This window comes from Heptranchias perlo, chromosome X, assembly GCF_035084215.1.
Source record: "Heptranchias perlo isolate sHepPer1 chromosome X, sHepPer1.hap1, whole genome shotgun sequence".
NCBI classification, from domain to species: Eukaryota; Metazoa; Chordata; class Chondrichthyes; order Hexanchiformes; family Hexanchidae; genus Heptranchias; species Heptranchias perlo.
This window is the reverse complement of record NC_090370.1, coordinates 26,494,203-26,506,273: the sequence shown is the minus strand read 5'-3', so window position 1 is coordinate 26,506,273 and position 12,071 is coordinate 26,494,203. Positions and strand designations below refer to the sequence as shown.

Here is a 12,071-nt window from a genome sequence, read left to right as displayed (position 1 = left end):
TCTCTCATCTGCAAACTTCACTGTCCCGGGGTTTGGGGACATCTACTGGCCGGAAGCAGAACTGCAACAGTTCGGAACAAATTGCGGAAACCGGACAATGTGCAGTGTGAGCGTGTTTGTGATTGGTGGCAGGTACTAAATCTGATTGGTTTCTTCAGATATCCAATCAGAGAATGAAAATAATAGACGACGTTGCATCACTCCCAATGACCCAATCACAATCATTAGCTTCCCCCATCCCTCATTAGCATAGGGCTGTGGGGCTGCCGATTTAATCCGAGCTCGGAGCGGATTTGGGTCATTTCTGGGTCTGAAATTGAGTTTGAAAATGCCTGAGGACAAGAAAGCAGCTCCCAAGAAGGGCGCCAAGAAAACCTTGAATAAAGCACCGGGCAAGGGCGGCAAGAAGCGGAGAAAGTCGAGGAAGGAGAGTTACTCCATCTACATCTACAAAGTGATGAGGCAGGTTCACCCCGACACCGGCATCTCCTCCAAGGCCATGGGCATCATGAACTCCTTTGTGAACGATATTTTCGAGCGCATCGCAGGTGAGGCTTCCCGCCTGGCCCATTACAACAAGCGGGCGACCATCAGCTCCCGGGAGATCCAGACCGCCGTGCGCCTGCTGCTGCCCGGGGAACTGGCCAAGCACGCCGTTTCAGAAGGGACAAAGGCAGTGACCAAATACACCAGCTCCAAGTAAAACTCAACAATTAACTGAAAAAATTTTAAACACAAAGGCTCTTTTAAGAGCCACCCACAGTCTCTCTGAAGACGCTGTACCGACACCTCTGTATGGAATCATTTTACTGTAGATAATTTGACACTAACGTTCTCTCTAACGGCAATTGATACCAGCTCAAATGCTAAATTTAAATCAGATAGATAGCTTTTTGGCAACGAAAGGTATGAAGGGATATGGGCCAATGGCAGGTGTATGGAGTTAGATCACAGATCAGCCATGATCTTATCAAATGGCGGAGCAGGAAAGAGGGGCTGAATGGCCGACTCCCTGTTCCTATGTTCTTGTGCTTTTGAAATTTCTCTTGAAATCTGTAAGATTCTCTCAATCACTGCCCGGTATAATCAGTGGATCGCTTTTTTATTCAGTCCCAATAACTAAAAACGTGTCCTTGATCCTCTCATTCCCGCTCATATTCCGCCCCTTCCCCCGCATCTGCCCCATCAGAGCCGTTTTAAGGCGGTGGATTACACTTCAGTCATTTCTTTCTCCTTTTCACCTTTGTTTGCTCATTATTCGGGAATATCACTTTCAGAACCGCAATCCTTTGTAAAGCAGCAATCCCGAAAGGGTGTTCACACCGAGTGCAGAACAGTCTAAAGACTCTGTCACTGTTCGGCTTCTTACACCAGGAGTCTCGGCTCCGGTTTCGATCGCGCTGCAGCTCCTGTGAACAGGGATCAATCCACAATCTGTGGTTTGTTACTTTTACAAAGATTGAGCTGGAATCTGTCCCGTTACAAAATGGGGCTTTATTCCCGCCCGATTGAAAGCGAAAGGTGAATGAAGGCGGATTTTAACCGGATTGTAAAAGATTTTGGAAGTTGTGACGGGAAATGAGGAATAACAGAGTAAAAGGAGAGAGATTTTTAAATCTTTGTCTTTACGCGACATTATTTACTAAATCCGCTTCTTGTGTTGGAAATATATTGGCGGGCTTTTCAAATTTCATAAACTGTTCAGTTCGGTATTTTCCGCCCTTTTCTCATTGCCGGCTATTGATTGGTGAATAAAGCAGCTCTCTGATTGGTTCAACGAACAGCCCAATGAGATTGCGAATAGTTGGACCAATCACAAGTGCCCCCACTGTATTCCTCCAGAAGGTATAAAAAGGGCGAGTTCGGGAGGATTTCTTCATTCTTTGTGAAAGTTTTTGAGATTGTGAAAATGTCTGGAAGAGGAAAAACCGGCGGTAAAGCTCGGGCCAAGGCCAAATCTCGCTCATCCCGGGCCGGACTGCAGTTCCCTGTGGGCCGTGTACACAGGCACCTGCGAAAGGGGAACTACGCTGAACGTGTGGGTGCCGGAGCCCCGGTCTATCTGGCCGCTGTGCTCGAGTATCTGACGGCTGAAATCCTCGAGTTGGCCGGCAACGCGGCCCGGGACAACAAGAAGACCCGCATCATACCCAGACACCTGCAACTCGCCATCCGCAACGACGAGGAGCTCAACAAGCTCCTGGGACGGGTGACCATCGCTCAGGGCGGGGTGCTGCCTAATATCCAGGCCGTGCTGCTGCCGAAGAAAACCAGCCATGTGAGCACCAAGAGCAAGTAAAGCGGCCAAGGTTTAATCTGATAACCCAAAGGCTCTTTTAAGAGCCACCCACTGTATCTATGAAAGGGCTGGTTACTGACTGAAGAGAGTCAGGTATTAATTTAATAAGGACTTGATTCCGATTCGAGAACTAACAATAACTTGTTGATTACAAATGATCCAGATCGGTCTGTTGAAGTACTCGCTTCCGGACAGCAGATGTCGCCAACCTCCAATAGATTGATATTTGCAGTTTGTGTGGTGAATGAGACAAAATATCAAAATTGTCATTAAACTGGGCGGGTGGGATACAGAAATACCAGGGACGTTTGATCATCGGCATCAAGAGGCATTCTGTTGTGTTCCACCCAATAATATTTACTGTCTCATCCTCCGACAACACTTGCACGCTCTTTATTATTTTACCCAGATTTGTAAAGCAGAAGCTGACTGATGTGTTGATTATTGTGTCAGCGATTACTGAATCAGTGAATCACATTTGTCTGTTATTGGATGTGAGCGAGGGAATTATTCTGTTCCTGTGTCAGTTACGACTTCTTGCCGCCGTTGGCTGGTGCTTTACTGAAGGATTTCTTGGTGCCTTTCTTGGGAGCTGTTTTCTTGTCCTCAGGCATGTTCAAACTCAATTTCTGACCCAGAAATGACCCAAATCCGCTCCGAGCTCGGATGAAATAGGAAGCCCCACAGCCCTATGGTAATGAGGGATGGGTGAAGGCAATGATTGTGATTGGACGGATGAGAGTGATGCCACGTGACATAGAAAATATGAGTAAGAGTCGGCCATTCCGGCCTTCGGGTCTGCTCTGCCATTCAAAATGATCATGGCTGATCGTCGAACTCAGTGCACTGTTCCCGCTTTTTCCCCATATAAAAACATAGGAACAGGAGTAGGCCATTCAGCCCCTCCTGCCTGCTCTGCCATTTGATAAGATCATGGCTGATCTGTGTTCTAACTCCATGTACTCGCCTTTGGCCCATATCCCTTAATACCTTTGGTTGCCAAAAAGCTATCCATCTCAGATTTAAATTTAGCAATTGAGCTGGTATCAATTGCCGTTTGCGGAAGAGAGTTCCAAACTTTTACCACCCTTTGTGTGGAGAAATGTTTTCTAATCTCGCTCCTGAAAGGTCTGGCTCTAATATCCCTTGATCCCTTTAGCAGTATGAAATATATCTATCTCATTCTTGAACACATCTAATGACTTGGCCTCCACTGCCTTCTGTGGTAGAGAATTCCACAGGTTCACCACACTCTGAGTGAAGAATTTTCTCCTCATCTCGGTTCCAAATTGCATACTCCGTATCCTGAGACTCTGACCCCTGGTTCTGGACTCCCCAGCCATCGGGAACATCCTCCCTGCATTTGGTCTGTCTAGTCCTGTTAGAATTTGATATGTTTTGAAGAGATCACCTCTCATTCTTTTAACTCGAGTGAATACTGGCCGAGTCGACCCAATCTCTCCTCATACGTCAGTTCTGCCATCCCAGGAATCAGTCTGGTAAACCTTCGTTGCACTCCCTCCATGGCAAGGACATCCTTCCTCAGATAAGGAGACCAAAACTGCACACAATACTCCAGATGTGGTCTCACCAAGACCTGTATAACAGCAGTAAGACATCCCCAAAGACAAACCTGTTTCTTTCACTCTCTGATTGATTTCTTGAGATATCCAATCAGATTTAGTACCTGCCACCAATCACAAACACGCTCACACTGCACATTGTCCGGTTTCAGCAATTTGTTCCGAACTGTTGCAGTTCTGCTTCCGGCCAGTAGATGTCCCCAAACCCCGGGACAGTGAAGTTTGCAGATGAGAGAGGGACAGAACAGAAACTAATTCTTCACATTATATTGCACGAGTGGGATTTAGAAAAACTGGGAATGGAGACGAGCTGCAAGTACATTTTGTTAGACCAAACATGAGTTGTAATGCTGTGTTACATTGTTATAATTGATTTAGGGGGTTATAGTCAATACTGAGGAAGACTGCAACAAAGTAAGTTTGCAGAACGGCCGTGTAAATGACCATTGAATTTCAATATAGAAAGTGTGAGCTGGTGCATTTTGCCAGGGGAACAAGTTGGCCACATACTGCTTGGAAAATAAGAGCCGAAACGGGGTAGAGGAGCAAAGTAAATCGACCTGAGAAATCAGATAGAAATACTGCGCAATGTACAGTGAAATATAATGGGGAAAATTCACAACTATTGAATGAGTAAAACAAAACTTTAATGAATAAATTGTCCTCATTTTTCACGATCAAAATGTGCAAAAATACGAGAGTAGAAGTTACAGACAGAAACTTTCCTCACATTGCACATTGTCCTGTTTCTGCAACCACGACAAAGTGAATTTGTTCCACTCGTATACAGTTCTCGCTTACGTCCATTGGAGGCCAGTTTCTGGTACTGAAGATGAGAGTGGGGTTTATTCTGTATCTGTCTGTCTCCGATACTGTACATGAGTTTGGGGTTTATTCTGTATCTGTCTGTCTCCGATACTGTACATGAGTTTGGGGTTTATTCTGTATTTGTTGTTATCTGGTACTGTACATGAGTGTGGGATTTATTATTTATCTGTCTGTCTCATTTACTGTGTGTGAGTGTGGGTTTTATAATGTATCTGTCTGTCTCTGATACTGTACATGAGTTTGGGGTTTATTCTGTATCTGTCTGTCTCTGGCACTTAACATGATTGTGGGGTGTACTCTGCATCTGTCTGCATCTGGTACTGTGTGTGAGTGTGGGGTTTACTCTGTATCTGTCTGTCTCGGGTACTGCATATGAGTGTGGGGTTTATTCTGTCTCTCTCAGTCTCTAGTACTGTCTTTGAGTGTGGGATTCATTCTGTATCTTTCAGTCTCTGGTACTGTGTGTGAGTGTGGGATTCATTCTGTATCTGTCAGTCTCTGGTACTGTGTGTGAGTGTGGGATTAATTCTGTGCCTGTCAGTCTCTCGTACTGAAGATAAGTGTGGGGTTTATACTGTATCTGTCTGTCTCTGGTACTGTGTGTGATTGTGGGATTTATTCTGTATCTCCCTGTCTCTGGTACTGTATATGAGTGTGGGGTTTATTCTGTATCTGTCTGTCTCTGGTGCTGTGTGTGATTTATTCTGTATCTCATGTCTCTTGTACAGTATATGAGCGTGGGGTTTATTCTGTATTTGTCTGTCTCTGGTACTTTACATGAGTGTGGGATTTATTCTGTATCTGTCAGTCTCTGGTGCTGTCTATGAATGTGGGGTTTATTCTGTATCTGACAGTCTCTGGTACTGCATGCGAGTGTGAGGTTTATTCTGTGCCTGTCAGTCTCTGATACTATAAATGTGTGTGGGGTTTATTCTGTATCTGTCAGTCTCGGGTACTCTATGCGAATGTGGGATTTATTCTGTATCTATCTGTCTCTGGTACTGTGTGTGCGTGTGGGGTTTATTCTGTATCTCCCTGTCTCTGGTACTGTATATGAATGTGGGGTTTATTCTGTATCTGTCTGTCTCTGGTACTGTGTGTGAGTGTGGGATTCATTCTGTGCCTGTCAGTCTCTCGTACTGTACATGTTTGTGGGGTTTATTCTGTATCTTTCACTCTCTGGTACTGTAAGCCAGTGTGGGCTTTATTCTGAATCTGTCTGTCTCCGGTGCTGTGTGCGAGTGTGGGGTTTATTCTGTATTTGTCACTCTCTGATACTGTATATGAGTGTGGGTTTTATTCTGTATCTGTCAGTCTCTGATACGATATATGAGTGTGGGACTAATTCTGTAACTGACATTCTCTGGTACTGTCTGTGAGTATGGGATTCATTCTGTATCTGTCATTCTCTGGTTCTGGCTGTGAGTGTGGAATTCATTCTGTATCAGCCATTCTCTGCTGCTTTATCTCAGTGTGGCATTATTTCTGCAATTCAGTCTCTGAGGCAATGTGCAAGTCTGGATTCACTCTGTATTCTTATTTCAGTTTACATTATTGTATTTGAAACTATATCTTTAATACTTTAAATTACATGCTTTTTTGTCGAGTGTTTAATTTGTAAATATTGAGACACTTATGGATTTTCTTCAATCAAACAATGTGTGAGAGTTTTGGAGTAGTGTTACATCTTAATCTCTGAACTTTATTGTGAATGACAATGTACCTTTCAATCTGTTCACGGTGAAATTATTGGACTGGAATATAATGTGTAACTCAGTCTACAATAATGGAATTAATTCAGTATCTCAGTCTGATACTGTATGAGATTTTTGGACTGGTGTGTAACATATTGCTCAGTGCATGCTAATGGAATTGATGTTGTATCTTTGAGTCTGATATGGTATGAAATTGTTCGACTGCTATGTAACGTTTTGCTCAGTCTGCACTAATCGAATTCAAACATTATCTTTCGATATGACACTGTAAGATTTTTGGACTGGCTTGTTATGTGTAACTCAGTCTGCAATAATGTGACTGTGAGATTCATTCTGTATCTGTCAACCTGTGGTACTGTGTGTGAGTGTGGGATTCATTCTATTTCGGTCAGTCCCTGGTACTGTATGCAAGTGAGATTCATTCTGTATCTGTCTGACTGTGGTACTTGTGATTCTCTCTGTTCCTGTCAGTCTCTGGCACTGTGTGTGAATTTGGGATTCATTCCATATCTGTCAGTCTCTGATGCTGTATGTGATTGAGACATTCATTCCGTTTCCATCAATCTCTGATACTGTATATGAGTGATATAAATTCTGTATCTGTCAGTCTGTGCTACTGTATGTGAGTGTGGGATTTGTTCTGTATCTATCAATCACTGGTACATTGTGTGAGTGTGAGAATCATTCCATATGTCAGTCTCTGGCACTGGATCTGAGTATGAGATTCATTCTTTATCTGTATCTAATTTGTATCTCAGTTCAGAATATGGCGTTCAAAACTGTATCTTTCATCCCTAAATGTATAAATAATTTTTCCCAGTATTTAAGTGGGCCTGACCACTTCTGCAGTCTGAGACTGTGGACCTGATGACCTGTCTGTGTCTCTGTGCTCTGTGAATGATAATATACCGACTGTTTGTGAGAAGGAGCTGGCTGCACTGTTCCTTCTGACTCAGGCGGAGGAAACATCACATTTATTCTGGGTCCTTCAAGGATTTGCCTGTGGAAAGAAAATTATATCTTGTTGCTCAGGAACAGGTGAGGTAGAAAATACAAAAGTGATCAATTTAATATATCTGTTAATGATCATTTTGAATATCCACAAATGAAAACCAGTGATACAAAGAGTGTCAGTGTCTGACTCCACTGCAGTACTGCAGCACTCAGCTTCTGTATACCAGGTGTGTTGGGCGATTTTAAAACAATTTAGTGACATCCAGACACAACCCAACCCCTGCACTGATCCATGAATGGGACGACCCGATGTGGCAGGGACCTTTGCACCGGTCAGGTTTCTAATCCCCTCTCCAATGGGACTAACCGTTCAACCGAAACCAAACAGCCTCTTTTTAAATCGTGTCCTTCACACTTCTCACCTGGTGCCTGCAACAGATGCTCTTTGTTTCACTCCCCACACCCTAACTATCCGGCTCTGTTTCCACTGTTCACTGTCCAATCACAATAAACAGGGTGAGACTGAAACTAAACCAGGAACAATTCACTACTGGTTTGGGGAGAGAAAGCAGCAATGGTTTTAATAGCAGGTTCTTCCCATTCTCTCTCCCACACCCTGGACACACCCTGTCCACACACAGCCCGAGAATGACCTCTCCCTTCCCCCGCTCACTCCATGTTCCGGGACCAGTTCCTGATCCACTCCGCCTCTTACAAACAGCCCCCGGACTCCCCCTGACCTTCCCCCGGACTCAATGCCGATCTCTGAGCCCATCTGCGGACACGGTCCCGAAGCGATGAGCTGCTGTAACGAGGCTGCTCTTTGCTCCCTTCCCCCGGGGGCCGTGATCTCTCCATTCCCGGCTGTTTTAAACCATCTTCTTCCGCTCACTGAGGGAATGGCGCCCACAGGCCGAGCTGGGGGAGGGGAGCGCGCATGCGCTCTTCTGCTCACCAGCGCTGAGGGCGGGGCTGAATCACGCATGCGCAGATATCTGGTTTAATTCCCAATACAAAAATCGGTGGAAATTTTTCCCAATTGGAATTTTTCAGAGTCTGAGCAAAGGAAGTGGGGGAAAGGTCAGAGGGAATGGGGTCCACAGGCAGTGCAGGAACAGGCACCAGAATGGGAAACAGATGGGATTCCACCAGTGCCTGACGCTGGAATCCAGACTGACTTTACAATCTCCAACTGTTAAACGAGATGTTTCCATCCCTGCTGTTTCTCTCGGTATATTTTGATGGTAAAGGGTCTAACAGAGATAACTTGGGCGGCTGTGGAATGAGCCAATGTGTTCTGTTCATTCTTGGTACCTCTACTGATAAAGTAACGCGTGAACCCGAAACTGGAGGGAGGATTTCTCAAACCAATCATGGAGAAACATGGGAGGAAAGTGGGGCTCGGTGTATTTGCTGGGACTGTGCAGGATGAATATCTGACGGCAACAGTCCCAGTTTATTTCAATCAGAGTGAAACTCTCGGTCACTGAGAGTAATACTGAACCGCCCTCTGCTGCAAGATTACAGAGAGTACAATCTGCAAGAGAGGATTAAATGTGTGACACTGTCCCTGAGAGTGGGATTAATAACGTGTCTGTCTCTGGAATAAGATCAGTTACAGATGAGACTGCAACTTCTGTCATTCAACCTTGGAATAGTAATTGGAATGGAATGATTCCCTATTTGGTACTGGGTGAAAACCGCTCATTACAGCTCAGTTTCTCTGTCTCTCTTGTACTTTATATGGAGGTGCGATACTGTTATTGAGCATGATACAGACACATTGATGGGAAGTGTGAGACTGATACTGTGCCTGTCTGTATCTCTCTCTCTCGAGCGCTGTACATGAAGCTGCGATAATGTTTACTGAGCGTGAAACGGACACATTGATGGGATGTGTGAGACTGATTCTGCGTCTGTCTGACTGTGTCTCTGTGGTTTTATCAGCCGCTCCGTCTCTCTCTCTCTCTCTCGCTTAATTTCTGCACATGAATGCGGGACACTGTTACTGAGCGTAATATAGACCCACTGATGGAATGTGAGAGACTGATTCTGTGTCTGTGTGCTGTTGGTGAGACGATTACTCTCCCTTCTACTGTATATGAGCCGGTCTGACGGTGCATTTATCCGCCGAAAAGTAAAGGTGGCGAGAAACAGCCTGTAACAGTCTGACTCCGGACTGTCTGTGAGTGTTGAATTTATTCAGTGACTCGCCGTCTCTGGGTGTTGAGAATGGGATGGATCGGACGCCAGTTACTATTGCCTGTCAGTCAGTTTAGCAGGAGAAGGAAACAGAGAGAGACTGGAGGAGCCCAGAGCGGATAATTTGAATTTTCAACTTAACCAAACATATTTCTGTGTGCGAACAATACAATAATGTAAAAGCAGATATGGATTATCACAGCCAGAGCTGTGATTGGCTCCTGTCCCTGAATCTGGAGACCAGAGACTGTGAGGAGCGCCGGCCTCAGAGTGTTTAACAGTTCCTGAGCTGGGAAACGACAACCAACCCCGAGAATCCGCAGCACAGGCCGAGCGGGGAGGAAAGTCTGTCCCGGGAATTGTCAATCTGGAGAACAGTTTGTCCTGTGAATGTACAGATGTGAACATTGTGTCAGAGAGAGTGTGTGAAATGGGCGGGCGGGTTAGATTAATGCCATTGTGTTTGTGTGGCCGGTCTCATCGCCAGATGTCCCAGTCCCTTTTGAGTATTTTTTTAAAAATCCCTGTCAAAGGTTCGCCCTCCTCCCCTGCCGAGACCCGAAGTGAAAATTAAAGGTACGGTTTTTGTCCAATTCAAGATTTCAGCCGAAAAACAGAAATCATGTCAGCGATCGGGTGAGAGAGCGCGATCAGTGCAGCAATGAAACGGGTTTAAATCGAAACTGGTGTTTTAATTCCGGTGAAAGTTTTTCGACAGCAAACATTCCGGTGTTGGAGATGGGAAGGGGCTAGTCTGGGACTCTGGAGTGCCCGATTACAATTAGAATCGGGTAGTTTAAGAGGAGAGAGAAACACAGAGAGGCTGGAGGTGCCGAGAGCTGACAGCAGGGTGTCTCCGCCCCGTCCGCTCTGGGCCTTTAAGTTGCTCTGTGCCGCCGCCTCTCGTTTCATTTCTGACCCAGCTCTGACTGACAGAGAGATTTTCTTCAGAGTCCCGGACATGACAGATACTGCAGCCGCCGAAACGGCACCTCCCGCTGCCGCTCAAACCAATGCTCCGAAGAAGAAGAAGGCGGTTCACCGACCCAAGACAGCCGGTCCCAAATTGGGCGAACAGATCCTCAAGATTGTGGCGGATTGCAAGGATCGCAAGGGGATATCCCTGGCCGCGATAAAGAAGGTTCTGGCCACCAAAGGCCTGGATGTGGAGAAGCACCGGACCCAGATCAAATTAAGTATCAAGAGAAATGTGGAAAAAGGCTCCCTGGTGCAGATCAAGGGCACGGGCGCCTCGGGCTCCTTCAGAGTCGCTAAGAAGGAAGCCCAGGAAAAAGTGGGAAAGAAGGTGAAGAAACAAGGAAGCAAGAAATCTCCCGGAAAGAAACCAGCGGCCAAGAAACCAGCGGCCAGGAAATTAACGGCCAAGAAACCAGCGGTCAAGAAAACAGCTGTCAAGAAATCGACCACAAAGAAGGCGGTGAAATCACCAATTAAGAAGAAAGCGGCTGTGAAGCAGCCCAAGACCCCCAAGCCAGTGAAGGCGAAGGCGAAGAAGGTACAAAAACCGAGCGCCAAGCCCAAACCGAAGAAAGCAGCAGGCAAAAAGAAGTAAAAAATCAAGTGCAACTTGTGAACATCTGAACCCAACGGCTCTTCTCAGAGCCACCCACGTCTCTCAGAAAAGAGCTGATCCCGGAATCAGATGATTCCTGTCCCGGGGCCGGGCTCAGATTTTAGATAGAAATCATTTACAATAAACCAAGGGTCCTGGTGACTCGCTGACATTCCCTACCCCCGCCCCACTCCCACTGTCTGATATAAAATAGAGAGAATGGGATACCCGGGCCGGGCCTCACTGTAACTGGGGGCGTGTTCACCTCCAGTCCCAGTTCATTCTTTTTCTCACAGATTCAGGGCCAGGGTCCGTGACAGGGGAAAACTGGCGGAGATCCGCCGCGATCACAATTCAAACCCCAACACATGAGATTCTCCAAATCAGCTGGAATAATGTGTTTGTGAACTGCTGAACCCGTCTGGGAGGGAATGTGTGGGAGATAGAATCGGGTCTGGGGCTGAAATGGAAGCCGGCGGGTTGACTAGTTATAGAAGGGACTGTATTTAGGCAGGATTATTACTGTCTGTTAATTGTAACGGGGCTTATTTAAAAGCTCCGGGTTTCTGTAAATCCTTGAATATGAAGCCCGAGTCTGTCAGGGTTTGTGCGGAGCGCTGTGATTCGGTTCTATTCTCGATGAACGGTTTGAAATTGGCGGGTGGACAAAGCTGGAGGTGGAGCTGGAAGATCAGAGACCGCTCTCCGCCCTGTCCATCACTCTGACTCTCTCCTCCCCTCCCTGTTTAATTTCTCACTCTGTCTGCTCCCCTCCCTGTTTAATATCTCACTCTGTCTCCTCCCCTCCCTGTTTAATCTCACTCTGTCTCCTCCCCTCCCTGTTTAATATCTCACTTGTCTCCTCCCCTCCCACTTTCACTCTGTGCATGTTTCAGTCAGGTCGGGGCAGTCTGCAT

At 46.0% G+C, this 12,071-nt stretch overlaps 3 protein-coding genes across 3 annotated transcripts; all 3 read left to right on the top strand.

The window, feature by feature from the left end:
* Positions 1 to 328: 328 nt before the first annotated feature.
* LOC137307133 (histone H2B 1/2-like) lies at positions 329 to 710 on the top strand. The gene has a single exon (XM_067976450.1). It carries the CDS (start codon positions 329 to 331, stop codon positions 701 to 703), a length of 375 nt encoding a protein of 124 aa, XP_067832551.1. The 3' UTR covers positions 704 to 710.
* A 1,198-nt stretch (positions 711 to 1,908) lies between these two features.
* On the top strand, positions 1,909 to 2,299 carry LOC137307213 (histone H2A.J-like). Its single transcript, XM_067976616.1, has one exon. It carries the CDS (start codon positions 1,910 to 1,912, stop codon positions 2,297 to 2,299), a length of 390 nt encoding a protein of 129 aa, XP_067832717.1. The 5' UTR covers position 1,909.
* An 8,243-nt stretch (positions 2,300 to 10,542) lies between these two features.
* On the top strand, positions 10,543 to 11,154 carry LOC137306992 (histone H1-like). Its single transcript, XM_067976349.1, has 2 exons — positions 10,543 to 10,722; positions 10,816 to 11,154. Exons 1-2 carry the CDS (start codon positions 10,543 to 10,545, stop codon positions 11,152 to 11,154), a joined length of 519 nt encoding a protein of 172 aa, XP_067832450.1.
* The last annotated feature ends 917 nt before the right edge of the window (positions 11,155 to 12,071 follow it).

Bases quoted from the DNA above. Each gene is read 5' to 3' on its own strand.
- LOC137307133 (XM_067976450.1), top strand. From the start codon at position 329: ATGCCTGAGGACAAGAAAGCAGCTCCCAAGAAGGGCGCCAAGAAAACC.
- LOC137307213 (XM_067976616.1), top strand. From the start codon at position 1,910: ATGTCTGGAAGAGGAAAAACCGGCGGTAAAGCTCGGGCCAAGGCCAAA.
- LOC137306992 (XM_067976349.1), top strand. From the start codon at position 10,543: ATGACAGATACTGCAGCCGCCGAAACGGCACCTCCCGCTGCCGCTCAA. The intron at 10,723-10,815 runs GTTCTGGCCACC...TCCCTGGTGCAG, and splicing joins CCCTGGCCGCGATAAAGAAG to ATCAAGGGCACGGGCGCCTC.